Source organism: Parambassis ranga, chromosome 24 (genome assembly GCF_900634625.1).
Source record: "Parambassis ranga chromosome 24, fParRan2.1, whole genome shotgun sequence".
NCBI classification, from domain to species: Eukaryota; Metazoa; Chordata; class Actinopteri; family Ambassidae; genus Parambassis; species Parambassis ranga.
Window position 1 is genome coordinate 16872589 of NC_041043.1, and position 19651 is coordinate 16892239.

At 46.6% G+C, this 19651-nt stretch overlaps 1 protein-coding gene across 7 annotated transcripts in view; it reads right to left on the bottom strand.

The window, feature by feature from the left end:
• The window catches only part of col12a1b (collagen, type XII, alpha 1b), a 78017-nt gene that overhangs the window by 34657 nt on the left and 23709 nt on the right, over positions 1–19651 (bottom strand). For 3 of the 7 annotated variants that reach the window (XM_028397037.1, XM_028397033.1, XM_028397036.1), the window contains 17 exons: positions 18398–18547; positions 18157–18276; positions 17876–18040; positions 17640–17786; positions 16767–16909; positions 13910–14039; positions 12604–12749; positions 10600–10729; positions 9663–9799; positions 8622–8751; positions 8250–8389; positions 6122–6254; positions 5982–5999; positions 4928–5067; positions 1020–1149; positions 731–879; positions 277–406 (listed from right to left, as the gene is read on the bottom strand). In XM_028397037.1, coding sequence (XP_028252838.1) covers positions 277–406; positions 731–879; positions 1020–1149; positions 4928–5067; positions 5982–5999; positions 6122–6254; positions 8250–8389; positions 8622–8751; positions 9663–9799; positions 10600–10729; positions 12604–12749; positions 13910–14039; positions 16767–16909; positions 17640–17786; positions 17876–18040; positions 18157–18276; positions 18398–18547 — 2238 coding nt within the window. The remainder of the gene's footprint in view (positions 1–276; positions 407–730; positions 880–1019; positions 1150–4927; positions 5068–5981; positions 6000–6121; positions 6255–8249; positions 8390–8621; positions 8752–9662; positions 9800–10599; positions 10730–12603; positions 12750–13909; positions 14040–16766; positions 16910–17639; positions 17787–17875; positions 18041–18156; positions 18277–18397; positions 18548–19651) is intronic. The other 4 variants (XM_028397035.1, XM_028397039.1, XM_028397038.1 and 1 more) reach the window with 2 other exon arrangements.

Below are 19651 nucleotides of genomic sequence, written 5' to 3' on the forward strand. Positions count from 1 at the left end.
TAATTTGCTGCTCTGGTTATTTACGTGAGCTTTAATATGATGTCCTTATTTAGGAAGCGACATGTGTGCTCTGAGATTAAAGGTTCTGCTATTCCTGCTTCAGTTGATGTTAAAACAACATGGCCGCCAACAAAAACAAAAGAATTCATGTGCATGTTTGAACCAGTTAGGCTTGTCCCCTTATGACATCATAAGGGGCTACAGATCTGAATTTCTTTCCATCTCCAATATCAGATCAATGACTTTGAACACAGGGGTTTCAGAGTTCAGTCTTACGTGTCTTTCCATTCTCAGACATCGTCTTTCCGTCTCCTTCGGCGTAAACCGGCACCAGGGAAACAGTATAGAGTGTGTCGGGCTGCAGGCCTCGCAGGACGGTGGTGGTTGTTCCTGCTGACACTGTTTCCTGAGTGAAATGACAAAGTTCACACATGAGCTGCTTCCTGGACACAGTAGGAGCAGAAATAAACAGCAGTAAACACGACCTTGTTGGTTAGAGGCTGGTGTGGCAGCTATCTCAGCTTTAAACATGCATTCAAGTGCAACCAAACCCCCAAAAGCCTCCTCCTGTGATTTACCAGGTTAGCTGACACCAACATGCTAGTTTTAGCTTTGAGACAGAGGAAACTGAAAACAAGCAGCAGACAGAATCAGCGTGAGGTGACTGACTGATCACTGCTACTCTAGCTCTGCACTGAGCCGGCTGACGGGAAGCAGACGGTTGTCCTACCAGTCCTACCATGCTCTCAGCTCCTCCAGCGGCAGGAACGTAAACGACCCTGTACTCCTTCACTCGGCCCTCAGCTGGCTCCCAGCGCACGTTCAGCGTGGTCATGGTCGGGTTCAGCACCTGTAGGTTCTTGACTCCACCCAAAGGCTCTGAAGGACACAGGGTTTTCATTAACAGAGCTGGAAATAAAGTTTCCCATCTTTCTGTCTTTCCAAGAACTCTATTGAAAAAGTAGCAGAAAAGCAGAATAACAGTAGATCGGTGATAGCAGGAGTGTGGAGTCTCTCACTGGTTTTCCCCTCTCCAGAGATGTCCTTGCTGGTGCCGGTGGAATACACGGCTGCGACGGTGACAGTGTACGCCGTGTCAGGCTGCAGCTTCTGCAGGATGATGCTGGTTTTCTTCCCGCCAACCTGCGTCTGTTCACAGGAAACATGTCAGCAGTCAGACTTGTTTTCACATCACGGCTTGAACAAGGCGCTCACAGCCAGCAAACACGGCTCTGGCAATGACTCATAAAACAGAATTAACACGCGTGAGTCGAGCCGATGTGCTCGCTGTGTCTACAGGAGGGTACTGTTTCATTATTTCTTGGTTTATGTTTATTAAGACAAAAACATTGATTTTAAGGAGGCTATGAACCAGCTGGAATTCAACCTAGAAAACCAAAAAAAGAAAAAGAACACTTGGCTGCAACTGGATCAGGAGCAAGCCTCAACCATTCAGACCAAAGAAGAAACACACCAAGGATCCTAAAACCTCGATTTGTAGAGACTCGGGCTTTTATTGTGAAGGAGTCACACGAAACATAATTACATAAGGATCTACAGGCGGCGAGCTTGTGTCTCCGTGTCCTCAGTAACTTTCCTGCTGTGTGGAAAACTACTTGCATGAATGAGATCATGAAATGATGAAAAACAGAGGATTATTGAGTGTTTCATTAAAACAACAGCAGATTGTTTGGCCGCGGTGTAAACAGACAGCAGCTGATCTCCTCTGGCTGCTCGGTGGCTGTTTGACATCCATCAGTCTCTGCGAGTGTCGCCACATCAACCTGAAGGAGTTCAGCGTGTCCGACCCCGCCGTCTCTTATCCCTGCTCTTCCCAAAGTTAAACTAAAACTCCGAATCGTACAATAACTCACAGCGTCTCATCGCACTCTGAGGACGGTGTCAGCAAAGCATTTACATTATTTACACATGAGTAAGAAAAGCATTTCTGTGGAAGGGAATCCAAGGAGACCTCTGGGAACTCCTGACTAAACAACCGCGCAGTATATCATGGAGCGAGCACCACGCTGTAAACACATGCACAGAGGGCATAAACAGTGAGCGGGGAGACGAATGACAGCGTGCATCACATCAGTGATGCTGAGTCCATGTCATCATGTGACGCTTTGAATCAGTGAATCTCTTCTTGCCTCTTTGTTCCTTTTTCACCACCTTGTTTTATGACACACCTCAAATTGATCAAAAAACAGAGACATGAGGTGATAAGGCTCATCAGTTCATCACTGTTTAAGTGAATATTTGTATGAAATTTAAAGAAATTTGGGGGTTTCACACCAACTAATGGTTGTTTGTCTGTATGTTGCCCTGTGATGGACTGGTGACCTGTCCATGGTGGACCCCGCCTCTCACCCATAGATAGCTGGGATAGGCTCCAGCCCCCTGTGACCCTGCACTGCAGGACGAAACGGGTTTCTAGATGATAGATGGATAGATGGGTTTCACACATTGACAGTAAAAACTATGGACAGAGCTTCCGTGAAGTCACCCGTTTGTTCCTGAAGAGCCGTTTTGAGGCTCGGTGGGAGGCTCCGGGACGCTCTGACCACCGCCATGATGGCAGCGCCATGTTGGCAGCGTCACGTCCGCAAAAACTCCAAATATGGACAAAGAGTCCATTTAAAATGGACTAATGGACAAATGGGACTATTTTAAGTGGCGGATTAATCCACATTAGTGCTGTAGTATTTGTGACAGCAGGACTGAGTCACAATCAAGTCAATAACTGCAGTTCCTCCAGTGTCCACTTGAGGGCTGGCCTCACATGTGAGTCAGTCCCCCACAGAGCTGCTCCACTGTATAGCGTTAGCTGAAAAATCTGGGCCTTTGCTTCTTGCGGTGAGGAAACCCTGAGCTCATCCATAAAACAAACAAACATGCTGCAGCGATCATATGACCGGCGCTAATGACAACAGGCCTACAGCCGACACCAGATGCACTGGGTCTTCTGACGTAGCGAGAGGATCAGAGGCTCTGTGCTGACATCATGATTCGAGGCTGACATGTTGTTTGGGGAAACGCTGTCATAACATCTCACAGACACAATGAAATCTGCAGCTCGTTCACATTCTTCTCGTTCTGCCCACAGCGTCCTTTCAACTTATTTCCATTGCTAATGATCACTGACTGCGTCACTGTGCAGGAATGCGGTCCGGGCCATGGACTTGTCATCGCACTGCAGGACGCCATCATGAACAAAATGTCAAAATACTGTGTAATAAGGCAGCTCGGAGGTTTCTGGCTCACCTCTTCATCTCCAGAGAGGCGTGAGGCTTAAAACTCTGGCTGGTTGAGTTTTTTGTTGCTAGTGAATCATGTTATAAATCACAATCGATCAATTCACTGTCACTGTCAGTGAGTGAGGGAGACACTTCCTGTGATCTTGATATTGATATTATCCATTTTAACTCCTTCCTAGTTTACACCAGGTTTTGGTTTGACACTGGGGAAATCAATCCAGCTAGAGCGGGATTTGGGCCGTATCTGGATATATCCGGATAGTCTGAACAAGGCAAATCCAGATTTATCCAGATTGATTTCAATCCACTTCTTGGAGGTGGATCTAGCCAGATGGGCTTACATCTGGTTCAGGTCTGAACCATTGACAGTAAAAACTATGGACAGAGCTTCTGTGATGTCACCCCACCACCGCCATGTTGGCAGCGTCACTTCCGCCAAAACATCAAATATGGACAAAGAGGTGGAGCACGAGTGGAGTTTAGGGGGGCGGCGATTGTGGAAGCAGGGAACTCGCGCTGTGATGCGGCAACCGCCTGTCACTCAAAGCGGCAACGCCCACAATTATGCGTAATTTTAAGTCTGAATATAATTAAAACGAGTGAGTTGTAAAAAAATGCACCCCCCTACAATTGACACTAGAAGAGAACCTATCATCTGAGACCAGAGTGGTTTTTTGTACCAGGCCGTAAACATGTTCATTTCTGCTGTGACATGGGAGTCTGCAACAAACAAGCCGGGTTAAACTGGATTGAGTGCGGACACGTGTGTGTGATTTGAAAATAGGTCTAAAAGTATCCAGCTTAAAGGCGATCTGGATTCAATCCTACTCTAGCTGGACTGACTCTCTCTAGTGTGAACGGGCCGTATACGCTGTCTGTGTTTGTATTTCCCTCCAACTGCTTGATGAATTCCTGTGCCGCTGACAACCAGCTGTGTATTATTAAAGGTGTTTTTAATCATATTTATCTGATTTAAGGTCAAACTTCTTGAAATAACTCAAAGATCACTGACTCCAAATAACCTGCTGTATAAAACTGCCTGAATGAAAGCATTTTCCATTTTAGCGTTGCTCCCTGCAGAGGTTTCTGTCTTTTTTTTTCTAGCGGCCCATAATTGATTTGTTTCTATATCTGCTTTGGGAGTCGCTCTCCTGACAGATTTAAAACTCTCCATCATATTGAGATATTCATCGATTTGTCATCGAGCGGCTGAAGCAGCCCGGAGACGTTCCTAGCGGTCAGAAAGCAGCGCAGCTGGGAAGAACCACACCCGGCAGCAGCAGGACAAAACCTCAGTTTGTAAGAACCAAACAGGAATTCACAGACAGACTGAGTTCAAAATACCGAAGAGAGGGACTCTCGCTTTTTCTGGAAAGTCTTTAATTTAGAAAACAATCCTTGGACAGCGGCCGTGTTGGGTGTAAAAACCTGGGTAAACATTTCTGAAAGCTCTGAGGTCCTCCCATTGTTCGCTGTCAGTGGAGCAGCTCCAGCTATTGTCCAAGCCAAGTGCGCGTTTCTGGTGAGAGTGTTTTATGGGAACTCTGCAGTTTGGGGTAAATTTACTGAACAATAGATTAACGGCTGAAACGTCACATGGAGGTTATATAAATAAAACTGCTGTTGCTGTCCAGGAGGCACAGAATACAGTATGTGTGCTGAAGACTTACTGTGAGCGGCTCGCCTCCAGCGACGGGCCTGTAGGTGATCTTGTAGTTCTGGACGGGCCCGGGGGCGTGGTCCCACTTCACCGTGAGCGTGGAAATGGTGGCGTTGAAAACCCGCAGGTTTCGAGGAGGCTCAGTAGGCACTGCAAGCACACGGAGAAGACCAGTGACACACAAAGAACAATCAAAAGTGAGTGTGACGAGCCGGGGAATGATGGCGAGGAGGATGATGGTGGTGATGATGATGATGATGATGGAGCTGGAGGATGAAGGTAGCAGAGTAAGGATGTTTAACACCAGAGGAGCAGGAATGTGGTCAGTTAACATGAGTCACTGACCCACAGCCCTGCAGCCACCGTAACACAATGCAACATGCGACGACATGAGTTTGATGGCATGATGATACAATGACGACAGGAGATGATGGAACCGAACACAAACTGAAACAATCACTCAGAATGATGGAGGGCTGTGGAGGCTGACGATGTGTTCCTGGTCTGTGTTCACAGTCTGAATCTACTAAACCTCCGCTGTGGCAGAAACGGCATCGAGAGCAAATATTAAGAAGGAACTCTCCTGCAGTAGTTTGTAATTATTGCTATTCGCTCTCCTCCTTCATGGTTTAGAAGCTTTCAAAGCATCACAAAGCTACAGACTACTAAAGCAGCACAGTCACTAAATATTAAGACTGTTAAAAGGAATTTTAACTCATATAATTGTTAATAAAATGATTAGAATTTATTGTATAATAAGTGGAAAGTCTTTTCTAATCTGAGTAACATTAACATTTCCCATTTTGTAAATCATGGCTGGTTTACAGGCGGCCGCCACAGGGTGCACAGTAATCTAAAACAGTGGAGACGCTGCAGACTGGAACTTTAATCTGCGTTTTAACCGACATCTGCCTTCATGGCAAGCCTACAGAAACATTATGAACAAATGTCCATCAGCTGACTTTCTGGTGTGAACACACAGCCAAGCACTGAAATGCACACACATGCAGTTAAGATCATGAACAACACAATGAAAAGGAGGCTGTCCTGCTCATGTGACATACCGTCCGGGTCCTTTAACACTAGAAAGAAACGTCGAAAAAGACAACAGTTATTTTTTTTACACGGTTACATCTGTGGGTTGACATTAAATGGTGGGTTTGTGGAGGTGTGTGAGGAGTTTCAGGAACAACAGTTAGCTTACATGTACGCTGGCTTCCCATCAGGTCTTCGCTCTCTGACTCGTCAGGGTAAATGGCCGTGACCGTGACGTCGTAATCTGTGTCCGGGTCCAGGTTCTGCAGGACATGGGACAGCTCATCGTTGTTCAGGATGGCCTGAGAACAGGCAGGGGAAGAGGATCGTCAGCTGTCTGTTTGTAACAGTAAAGGAACAACTGCAGTTCTTCAAGTGTCCACTAGAGGCCGGTTCCAAAAGTGAGTCAATCCCTACTGACAGTAAAAATTATGGACTTCCACAAAACTTCCATGACACTAACTTATTAAAGGTCGGGTAGGAGAATTTATTCTGATGCACTTTGTGTTAAATTAGTGTAACTTCTCTTTACAATCCGATAGCAACCGATTAGTTCGGCAGTTTCTCATTAAAACAAAGAATATGAATCATCTGAAGCTATAAAACATAAAAACATCATCAATCCTCCGGGTGGACCCTGTAGGAGTATTGGCTGGTTGTCACTCTCTTCCTGCTCTGTGCACCAGAGAGGTACGTGCATGATGGCCGAAGTCACAGACCGCAGCTCGTCTTCAGGTGATGGCGTCCATGTGATTGGAGGCGTGGCTTCGGGGCGAGCTCCGAGAGAAAGGGGCGTGGCTTTACTTTGAAATCTGGCTGACTCTCACTGAGCTTTAAAACCTCCTACCCGACCTTTAACTGAGACTAGAATCATTTTTGAAAACTAGGGATGTCCTGATCAGGTTTTTTTGTCCTTGAGTCTGAGTCATTCGACTTTGAGTATCTGCCGATACCGAGTCCCGATCCGATAGGGTTAAACCTATTACCCGTTACTGCTCATGTTTCTTTTTGCATAAGCAAAACTGTGTGTGTGTCCCGAGAGGAGCACACGCCGCCGCACCAACTACCCATTTCCACAGGCACATTACTTCAAGCTGCCTGAAACACACTGACGCAGACTATAAATACTTCATCCCTCTAAAAACTGGGCTCATCCGAGTCTTGAAACCAGGATGTCAAAGATGACGATCATACCCCTAAACAACAGGCCAGAGAGTCAATAATAGCCCTAATACATATATATCCGAGTCCTGATCGGGAGGTGACGCCCGATTCCAATCGAGTCTGAAATCACGTAATCGGGCCCTAGTTCCGATCCTGTGATCAGATCTGGACATCCCTACTGTAAACATGTTGAACGTGGGAGTCTATAGGGATTTACTCGCTTTTTTAGCCAGCCCCTAGAGGCTGCGGTGTGAACTGCAAGTTTTAACACTTTGAAAGCAGATGCCCCAGATGCTGCCACTTGGTCACTCCCCATTGACCTCCATGTTAAACTGTCTAATGACAGCAGACATTGTTCACACGTAGTAATAAACATGCATTGTGACTGTTTTTATTTTGTTCATTCATATTTTTTCAGTAAATCAGTCGTGAAGATCTTTCTGCAGCTTTCTGTGTTAACGAGTTAGTAGAGACGGTCTCATATGAACCTGGTACAAATTTCATTTTATACACAGATTTGTCGGGTGGGGAAACAATAGTGGCCCAACAACAGCCTTAGAGGGCCAAAGCACAACCAGCAGAAAACAAAGAGAACATTATTGTTGCTTTGCTTGAATGGGATGTTTTTACTTAAGCCCTGGCAGGCGCCATCTCTGAGCTTTGTGAGGCATGACAGTTTGAAGGCATCTGTGAAACCATGATGGATCCTTTTCACTTCAGAAATAAGAAGACTCTTAAATGACAGACTCGTTTAAACGACACCATCTTCAGTTGCACAATCATCTCTCGGGAACCGCGCACATGTTAGCAGGCAGGATTCTTACGGGAAGGTCGGCTGTTTGAAACTGGGCGGAGGATACGAGCGGTGCTCCTAACCTGAACCCTGAGCTGTATGTGAGTTTTAATCAGAGGAAGGAAACACTGCTGAGCTACAGGCGAAAGGCTCAGTCATTGCTTGGATGTGGATGAGACGACTGGAACCAGATGTTTACCGCTGCTGCAGACAGACTGTGCTGTCCAAGCAAAGCTCATTTGCATAATTTAAGAGAAAACACTTTATTTGTGCAGCTGCAGGATTTCTGATAGCAAGCGGAAGGGTCAACCGGAGGACCTGGAGAAACTCTCTGACTTACAAACTGGAAGTTGTTCTCCCCCTTCTTGGTCCAGCCGATGCGGTACAGCTCCACATCCGGGGCCCCGTGCTCCCAGGTGGCTCTGAAGCTCGTCTGGGTCACCTCAGAGAACCGGAGGTTCTTGGGTGCAGGAACGACATCTGTTCACGGATCACAGGTATTTACAAGGAGGACAGAGGTGAGGCAGCACAGTGTGTCTTTAAAGACCTTAAAGAGAAAGATGTTTAAGCACGAAGAGCAGGGTGAGGTCTTTAAATGTCCAGACCCCTCCTCGGGCCATCATCCCATCCCACTGGACTGAAGTCCCTCCTGATGGCAGGTGTGTGATGGAGAGGTGTGGTAGAGTTCTTTTGAATTTAGTCATTTACAGACCTGTGATAGCACTTCCCAGCATCGGGGTTCCAGGTCCCTCATCGTAGATTGGGGTCACGGCTACGTCGTACTCGGTCTGAGAAATGAGGCGGGTCAGAACCAGGGTAGTGGTGACGCCATCAACTTCGACCTGCCGGAGCCAAAGTTAATCATCAGTGACAATGAACCACACACAGGGTACACTTTAACCTGCATGAAGATGTGCCAGGATTTTAGTGACGCTGGACGAAGCTCCACCATAGAGATATGTTCACAACTGGAACAGCTACTACATAGACCTGCAGGGATCTGGTTGTGTAAACTCTGAATGGTCTGGTATCACTGGATGATTTGTTTCTAGGTTTACAAAGCCCAATTAAAAACACTCAGAGTTGATTCTATTTAAAATAAAAGCCTTGATAACAGAAAGGCCATCCTTTGGTTCACATGTGAAAGTCAGGATGGTGTCTTTCATCCGACAGAAGGATCTGGAAACGCCCCACTGGCAGCACCTGTGCATGCCCACTCATCTGAGACAGTTTGTCCTCTGTTGACATCCAAGTGAGAAGATCCTGGGGACAGAGGGAAGCTGGGCCGACAGCCCGAGGCAGCTCCTCTGCCAGCACACTCGTTTTCCCAGAGCCATCAGCTCCTCCTCCTCAAAGGAGGCGACGACTGTAACTCATGACATGGTCGGCACTTGGTGACGTTCCCAGAACGAAGACATTACTTCTGACTAAATCTTCACCATGACGAAGCTCTCTGAGAGGTTTTATTGTTTAAAGACAACTTTCACTGACCCCAAATAATACAAACATCTTGCAGCCTTCTTTTATATGGTGATGGCTGATGGAAAAGGTCACCACTGTGCATCCTGCTCCACACAAGAGCCCGATCTAAGATCAGTCCCAGAGCTAGAAAGTGCTTACACCACACAACAAGGATCCCCGGCTCACTTTGTACAAACTAAACCCACAAACAACATCTGAGGGAAGTTTGTGACAAAAGAAGAGCGTAAAGTGAAGAGGGGGCATTCACAGACCTCCACAGAAGGAGCCTCACCTCCTTCAGGTCTCCCTCCTCTGGTTTGTAGGTGATGATGTATTTGCGGACGGCTCCCGGAGCAGCATCCCAGGTCAGCCTCATGGTGCTGTGAGTGACATCGGTGATTCTCAGGACTCCTGCAGGAGGCCTGGGCACTGAGGGAGGACAGGGGGACAGGGGGACAGGGGGACGGGCCGTCATTAAAACCTTCTGTCTCTATCACAAAGACACTTCTGGTCCCAGCGTCACTGTTAGGACATTTGTGAGGACTTTACAGCACGCAGTCATGAAGCTGAAAACATAAAGTCCAGCATGGGGAAGAAGTCACCCAGCTCTTATAAAGCAGCAGCCGACATGAAAATGAAGTTCAATTCTATCAAAGGTCTGATTTTTAGAACAAAACACATATTTGTCGTATTGACGAGTCGTCTGAGGATTCATCCCATTACATTCAGACACATATCCACACAATGTTTACACAGAATGAGACACTGTGGAGGAGTTTAAGTACTCTGAAAGGCTGATCTGATCAGAAAGACATGCAGTATGACAGAGCACAGATCCACCAACAAATCAAATAAAAAGCTTTTTATAACCATCGGACTGAAGTTTACTTCAACACGACATCGAGCCAAAGCTCAACAAGATAAAGAATGTTTAAACAAAAGAATACACAGAAGCTGCTGGGAGAACTCCACTCAAAGGATTACATCAGTTTGATTTTAGTAAGCCGACATCAGAGGTCAGAGCTGCCTGAGCTCAGTTTTATCCAGCTGCAGTACAGAAATAATTAAATTGGAGGTATAGTAACCTGAGTGAAAGGACATGGTCTACAGCAGCTATGTGATTACTCTTATTTTGTTAACAGGAAGTCACACACATCATATCCTCACAGCTCTGCCTCACAGAAATGTGTAACGAGCTCTGAACAGTGCAGAATCAGGTTGTTACTTACAGGTGACTCCGGTCCCTTCCAGAGGGGCGCTGGTAGCTTCACCGTGCAGGGCAAAGATCCTGATGCTGTATGCAGTGTTGGGTATGAGCTGCACCAGCTGGACGTTAATGACATCTCCTCCGACACGCACCTACAAAGGGTTAAAAAAGAGAGAGCTGAGTGGAGGGTAGACAGGTCAGGGAGAGAGGAGGTGGAGCTGGACAGCAGAGGACAGCTCGGGTTTATATGCAGATTTTACTCAGCACCTGGTGAACAAGCCTGATGTTCTTCCCTGCTGACCTCTGGAAAACACACACACAGCTGATGTCGTCACCAGATTCACACCAGGACAATTTATTACAGGGTCCCTGCAGCGCACTATATTTCCAAAACTATACACACAAACATATGGCCGGGGGATGTTTTTCCCAGTGTAGCTCTTAAAATTCCATTGATGGGAAATCTTAATGTTGCAGCGTACAGTGGTCTTTACACAGGACGAAGTCCCCACACCAAAGAGCTGATTCTTCCCACTTTAACTCGTTTGTTGACAGCGTTCATCATCTTAACAACAACGACAAATTAAATAAATTGAAAAAATACGTTGTCAAATATTTATGCTGCAGTGAAAATGAATGCCAGACCTCACTTTGCTTCATGTGTAATTTCCAGTACAGACCACCACACTGTACATTAAATGGTCCCTTAAATTTTCCTCTGCTGTATAATTGCACATGTAGGCTAACACCACAGAGGCGTTCAGTTCCATCCATACAGCATCTGTTCTGTTTATATCATCCTGATGACTTCAGGCCATGAGCTAATCCTTCCCATTACCCAGCGCGTCTGAGGGCTCTGCTTTCTGCAGGCCTGGCCTGAGTCGGCCTGCCGAAGTCCACTTCCTGCTCGGCGAGGCGCTCGTCACAACCACATCTGGAAGCAGTAAGGCGACGCGAGCGGGAGCCCACTCTTATAAAATCAATGTGGAAATGCTGAGCACACACATTAGGATGTGAGAGTCCATGTGTGAGCGCTCCCCTCCGACGTGTTGCGGTGCATTACTCACATCGATCTGTTCGTTCACTCAGCAAACAGCTGCCCACCCCACGAAAACCTTCAAGTCTTAACATGCTAGTCTTAGCTAACAGGGCAATCAGCTAATGCTACTGGAACAAAGGCTACAGAGCTAATGTAGCATCAGCAAGACAGTAGCTAACCAACATTAGCATTAGCAGGGCTGAAGTTACATGAGTGGAATCATCCAGGAGGGTGGAGCATCTGGACTTGAAGACATTTCTCTGCTCCTCCGTCAGCTCCATCAGCTCTAGCTGTTTGGTGTGGGACCTCAGTGGGGGGGGTCTCTAAATGTCTCCATACTGACCTGTGTTGGTCTGACTGACTGTGCCTGCGCTGTCTGAAGAAACACCTTCAAGAAAATTCTACAAGTCCAGTTGCACTAGACCTAAACCAAACTAACGGACTGCTGCGAGGCCTTTTCCTAAAGTCATCACATTGCTTTTTCCTCTTTTTCATGTCTAAACACATCCTGCTCCAGCTGCTCTCTGTGAATGAAACAGGATGAGGCTGGTGTTTCAGGGTGTTGATGTAATATATTCATGAGGGCTATGACAGCATCTTCAGGATTTCAGCTTCCACATCTGAAGAACTGAACTTTGTGTCCATTCAGTCACATTTGGAACAATCCTCTGAGAATAATTAGACTACTTCACTATTCTCATGGATCAGTTTGTGTATGTTAGCATTAATCATTCAGGGTTTAATTTGGTTAGCTTCAGGTGTTTTTTTTCTTTTACCTGGAGCTACGCTGCTCTATTCTAACTTCACCTAACACTCACTGCTTCAACCTGTAGCAGAACAAATCACTGTCCGCTGACTGTGCACAAAGCGAACTCAGACTTATCCAAACTGAGCTGCCATCGGCTTAGATAAGCTCGCCTGTGTCGCTCAGTGTTAAGGACACAGTTTTATAACATTGATGATGAAGCCGATGAAGCATCTCTTTACCTCTTTCTCCAGCTGAGGCTCGGTGGCGTTGGTGGATTTGTACAGCAGCTGGTAGCCCGTGGCTCCAGCAGCTGCGTCCCAGCTCACCCTCATGGTGGTGGACGTCTCATCGTAGACCTTCATGTTTTTCACTCCTGGCAGCGGCACTGATGGGACACAAACAAAACGAGTCACCAAGTGCACCCACTGGCTTTTCACACAGTTTTTAACAGTACAAACTAGATGTGAGGGAAAAGCAACCGTTTTTAGTTCTGGATTCTTCGGATGGATTATCCAGGTTAGAATTATCTGGAGGAGGTTTAGGCTCGATAAAAGGATGATGACACAAACAGAGACACAGACAGAATATCTGCCATCTCCTGTTGGACTAAGCCTCTCGTCTTTGTTGTTTGATTTCTTGGACGTCATGTAAACAGATGACCTGATTTCCATGATGGCACTGAGACTCTAACAGGCTCACACAGGCAGCTTTCTGACAAGTAGAAGCAGAAATGATCTGCATCTTTATGTGCATAATAAAAACAAAGAGTTTTGTTTTTTGAAAATGTTCCATCCTGAAGTCAGACTCAACAGAACCCGCAGGAAAGCTTCGGGACACGGGTCTGATAATTGGTTTTCTTGTGGTGACCAAAGAAAATCCCTCAAAGCTCGACCACCAGACCAATGAAACGCTTCAGAGGCGTTTCCTGCGAATCAGGATGCGCCGGCACCAGTAAATGTGTGATCTTTAATGGTGAGGTTTCAGTCGGTCCTATCTCAGCCCAGCCCTGCTCGAGCCGCACTGACAGCCTGCAGACACTGTTCTCAGAGGGACATTATGACCTAAGCGAGTGTTTGTTTAAAAAGGACGGTAAATGCAGCCGCAGTGATCTAACGGCTGCTGGCGGACACTTCAGTTACGGTTTTATGAAAGCGGGAAACTGCTTATTGTAAAAATCAGTCTCACATTTAAGTACAAATAAAGTGAACATTAAAGGACAAATGAGCAAATAAAAGCACTTAGAGCTGTGCACTTAACACGTCGTTAAATCATAGCAGTTTGTTTAAGACCGCAGCCCTGATAAATAACTCCTTAACTCCTGCCTTAACGGCTGAGTGTGATTCCCACTTTGCCCACTGCAGACTAACATCAGCTAATGGCATTGCATCATGGGCCGACGTTTGGATTATTAAACTGAACTAGATCAGACAGTAAACATGTGTCACACATGGAAGTGTGGAGGAAACAGAACGTTTTCTGTTCTCAAAGCCACAGTAGCATCCAGCCTCCAACCAAAGGTTCTGGAGGGGAAAGAGGAAGACTCACAGGTGGTCTCAGTGCCCTTCAGAGGCTCGCTGCTCAGCTCCCCGACAACAGAGTAAACGTTGACCAGGTACTCAGTCAGAGGGGTCAGCTTCTCCAGCACCACCGTGGTCACCGTCCCGTCCACCAGCAGCTGAAAGGACAAAGAGCTGGTTACTGTTCTGGCTCAGGTCCTGGCAACAAGAGAACCAACACTTCACTCACACAGACGAAGACAAAGCCTGTTGAGAAAGTTTTGTTGTGATGAACACATACAGAGATGTTTAATGATTAAAAGTAAAGACATTTCTCTCAGGTCAGTAATCAGACTGTTCTCTGCTGTGGAACAGCACCAGGTTCACACATGTGAGCCAGTTAACGCTAGTGTTTAGTTGGAGTCAGATCTCCCTCGGTCAGTGTCTGGTGGTGGTCCTGCTCTCGTATTTTCGCCTTCAGATGATAATAGTCTGTGAAACTGAAACGACCACGCTGTGCTCTGGTCAGAAAGTCCTCCAGCTGGACGTCCACACTGGCGGCTCAACAGCGTCGCATTCCTGCTGGAAAATCCGAGCCGGCAGAGAAATGACAAACAAACAGAAAGATCCTGCAGCTCCACGGGCCGCTGGGCTCTTCAGTTATCACTGGTTACTTCTGTCTGGGATTCATTAAGCTCAATATGTTTCCAATGGACATCAAGTACAGTTTCTCTTCATTCTTCAGACTCACTCTTTGATGAATCATGATGCAAACGGTCCAAATTCTCAGATCGAGTCCATTTCTGTTGGGAATATTTGTAAATTTGATTTTGTTTGGAGCACTAAAGTTGGGATATGATTGACTGTGGAGGTAAGAGGACTATGACACCATCATGAAAACACAACACAAAGAGAACCTATGAACGCTTCACTTCATGTGAAAGCACGCAGGTCAGCTTAGAATTTGCATCTACTGGTCGTGTAAACACTTTTTAACTGAAACAAGCTCATATTTGGTTTGTCACACGTGATTCCATGTTGAGGAGCCGTCAGGAAGTCCAAGGATTCCTCCTGTTTTTACAGCTTCCCTCCCTCCTTATTAAACACCAACCAGACACTTCGACTCATCCTGACACGGCCGTGTGAGGTAACAGCAGTCTTCACATACAGCGTGTGTTTAAGACATGCAAACATGTAAATACTGGTTGTATTATGCATTATTCAAAGTGACATTGAAACTCTACTTCAGCTGTCACAGCAGTACACAAGGATCATTGATTGTACACACAGCTCCCCGGTCTGTAAATACTCTGTGCTCTCACAGTGATACATGTGCTTCAGGTCTTGACCTCAGCTCTGACCCTCCTTCTTACTGTTTCCATGGAATTTAGGGAATCCTCTCTCTTGTTGCGTCAGTCACAGCACTAAATATCCAGGATGTAAATATGTCACATGATGTTGAGCTCTTCAGGGTAAACATCCCAGATAACAACTAACATTTACATGTTATGGTACGAAATCAGGACTCAGGTCCCGGCTTAAGCCACAAAAGAAGAGCAGTCATTGATACGACACAGGTGGCCTGCATGTGGTGATGATGAAGTGGATGTGAGCCTCTAGTGGTCCCCATGCTCAGAGCATATGTGGGCCTCTTTTTTTATTTTATTTTGTTTGCACTGTATTCTCTATGTGGCCGTAAAGTGGCCCACATGATATATTTGGTTCATTTTGGTAGAGGTGTGGCTATGGTCTGGGCCGCTTGTGGCTCAGATGTGGCAAAGGGATAAGAGCGCTGAAGTGAGCCACGCCAAACGTTCTACCTGGGATAAGACAGAGGGGAGGGACGAGGCCCAGCGCTCTGCTTTAAAGACAGGACTGACAGGAGGTAGAGTGTAAACTCAAAGCAGGTTCACCAAAGACACTGTGGGGTCCAGATTTCAGTTCCTGAGGGTCAAGAGAACCGAGGCTCTGAATGGAAGCCAGACCCGGGTGTTTGGAAACACACCCCACAGTCAGGTCCTGTGAGGTTTACGACATTAGACAATGAATGCCTGAACATTAAACAGCAGAGGCGACTGACAACCTGTCATTATCAACACTCAGAGGAAACAGAACCTCTCGCCTGACAGAGGAAAAACAAACAAACATGTCTGCTTCAGTTTAAGTGAATTAATAGACAAATGAGAAGCTTTTTGACAATCAGGGTCTTATCCAGCGGCAACAGATGGTAAACATAAAGTTTACTATCACACAGCACGCGGAGCAGATTCTTCTAATGAAGTACTGCGGAATGGACCAATTATCTTTTGGCCATTTGAAGCAGGAACAAGAATCATCAAGCAGGCTTTCATATCTAAACCAGGTGGAGGAAGTGAGCCGGAGGAGGGTAAAACAGCTCCGATGACCTCAGCAACACGCAAATATTTGATGGAATTAGCAGCTATGTTAGTAGAGACATACATGTAGCGTGTTTACAGTTTCCAACATGCTGTGGTCAATCACACGTCCCTCAGTCAAAGATAAAAATAACATTTTAAAGAATAGGTTGAATTGAGGGCATCACATCTGAGGCTGAAACAGAAACACTGCGGATATATTTTTAGAAATGCTGGTTTGTCAGCAGTAATGATGTAACGGCAGCCAGCTAGCAGTATAATACGTGAATTGTATGCTTGTTATAGTGTGGGCAGCATTAAACTGGGGGCATTGTCTGTAATTAGCTGAGAAGAGTTTCTTACATAAGGGCTTTCCACCCCGCCCTACTATTCCCACCAGATCTGGGACATCCCTACCACCAGACCCAGACCCAGAGGGGTCGGACCGAGTGGTAAAACAGACTGAGTTCAATGAAGGTAACGCTCACTGAGGCCGGCGGACATTATTTCTGAGTTGGTCCTTTCTCTCACCTCTTCTGTGGGTCCTCCAGCCACCATCATGTAGGTGATGCGGTACTTGTCCACGGCGCTGCCCGGCGCCCTCCAGGTGGCACGGAAGGAGCGGTGGGTCACCTCTGAGGTCACCAGGTTGGTGGGTGCCTCCAGTCCAACGTCTGAAAAAAAAAAAGGAAGGAGCAGGAGCGTGAATGTGATCCGACACGTCAAGTATTTCACACTGTGAACTCTGCCACCACAAATCTGACAGTGAAGCTGTGGCCGGCTGTATATCTCAGCTCCTCTGTGAAAGGCTTTATTTAAGAACTGCGGTAAATCGTTTTTTTTTTTTTTGTATTTTCTTTTCAAATTGATTTACAGACAAAAAAAGAACTTCCAGTATGAAAGATGCTTGGAACTGTGGCGTGACATCCTTTGAGGTCTGAAATAATGGAGGCTGTCAGACAGACTATATCTTACTTTGAACTCTGCAGCCAAGTCTGCTATTTCTGCTTTTATTCAAGAGCAGAATCATTTGTGGATAATGAAACACTCACGCTCTACTTGTCAACAGTCAGTTAGCTTCATGACTCAGACGGTTTAAAAGCAGCTGTACCAGGGAAGTGTCATTTTCCTAATGTTCATGTCTTGGACTAAAAGTTCAACCTCAAACCTCCATCAGCAGAGCCACTGTCATGCCCCGGAGCACCCGTAAAACCCACTGCAGTTAAATCCTTCAAATTTATGGTTGTCAGTCTGAAACACGGCTTTTTTGTTTTTTAAATTCCGGAAAAGAGAAACTTTCTGAAGCCACAAAGTTTCCATACCTTCTTCTCCACCGGTAATTACAAGCTGTAAATCATGAACATAGCTGAAGTCCATCACACAGCTTTAGCTCTGCTGTCCTACCTGGGCCTTTGACACTGTTACACAGGTTTACAGTGAGGTCGTCGATGATGTCCACCAGGAACTGGAAGTCGTTGACGTTGTACATGTGAATCTCGTCGGGATCGGAGGCGATGGACCTCAGCTCATTCTCGTCAGCGTTCTTCACACCTGAGAGTGAAAAAACAAGGTGGCATGAGTGAGCGCCGCCGGCTTCGTGATTGGACAGGTGAACTGCAGAGAGCGATGACTCCGCCTACCGATGGCGTAGAGCTCAATGTCGCTGTCTCTCAGCTTCTGGGAGTTGACGATGATTTCGTCCTGCGACTTTCCGTCAGTGATCAGGACTCCGATTTTGCGGGCGTCCTCGCGCAGACCCACGTTGGGTCTGAAGTTGTTCTGCAGGATGTAGTTCAGAGCCATTCCTGCACCAGACCGAAGAAGAGGTTTCAGCAGAACCTTAGCTACACCTTCTTGGGCTGATGCCTTTTCTGGAACCGTGTGACACTAGTGAGTACCAGGAAAAGTGCGGTTACATCACCTGTCATAGTGTTTCCTCCTTTGTACGGCAATTTGGACACAGCATCCAGCAGGGAGTCTTTGGTCGGGTGGGCGTTCAGGTGCCACTCTGTCTTTGGGTCTCCACTGTATTGAGCCAGACCTGCAGAAAACACAGACATACACAGACAGACCCGTTTTACTTTCAGAACAGGAGTATCACACGTTTTTATTAGGATGGATCAATACGCTGCAGGTTGTGGTGACATCAGTGAACAGATTACCGATCTGGACTCTGTCGGGTCTGATGTCAAACACGCTGACCATGCGAGCGATGAAGTTACGGATGGTCTTGAAGTTAATGCGGCCGATGCTCCAGGAACCGTCGACCAGCAGCACGATGTCGGCCTTTGCTGTAGTCTTACACTGAGTGTCTGCAGAGAGGACGCCAAAAGTGAAGAGATACGTCTGCACACTACAAGTGTGTGTTCAGTCTGACATGAGATGTGTGTGTGTGTGTGTGTGTGTGTGAGAAGGAGAGAGAGAAAGTAAGAGGAAACATAAATGGGAGAATACACAGAGGAGCCGGAGTACATCACAAACATCTCACACACATCACAACATGTTTACACAGCATTACCCAACACAAAAAATTCACTGGTAACACATTGTGTAACAGCTGTCACTTCTGGATTAACTGCTCTCTTCGTGGCCTTTTCTCTCGCTTCCAGCCAGGTGTTTTTTTATCCATCAGGCCTGTGGTCTGACACCGAGGCCGAGCACCGAGCCTCACTGACACCGTGATATACGAGGCCTCCTGTTCCCCAAAGAGGCTGCACATTCCTGCTCCAGGCACCTGTAAGGGTGAAAAATGGCTGCTCGTCCTCATTTCTGGGACGACACGCCCAGCGATAAAAAGCGGGGCCCCTGAACGTGTGTGTGTGAGAGTGAGATTGAAAACAGGTTGGAGACAATCGATTTCATTTTTCAGCTCTCTCTCAGCAGGCTGCAGAAACAGATGCTCAGCACTCTGAGCTGGAAGCTCCGCTGTGGTCTGTCCGAGTCATACCACCACCGGTAAACAACGTGCTCATGTGTCCCTCCGACATTCATCAATAAAAACAGATGTCATAAACAGAGGCAGCTTTAAGTGCCATCTAATAAGCTGCAGACGGCCGCTGGATCCAGAGACTGACTGTGGGCGATAAATCACGGCTGTCCTGCAGACATTCTGAACTGCATTTGTCTTTGTGTTCAAGCCAGCAGCTGCTGGAGCCTGACAGAGCCCAACATTTCACTCCAAAACCCAAAATCAATTATTGGAGGAAATATAATAGAACAGTGGAGCAGAAACTGCGTCAACATGAGGTTTGATTTTTGTTCCTCAGAATAGGATTAACTTAATCTGAGTGTCAGCTACACGTTTGTTCAGGGCAGCCCGTGAAGAGTCCAAGTCATTATTCTGTAGAATCTAGAAATATCAGAGGAGGAGGAGGGCGCTCTATGATCCAGGCGTTTGCCCCTCACACATACAGTAA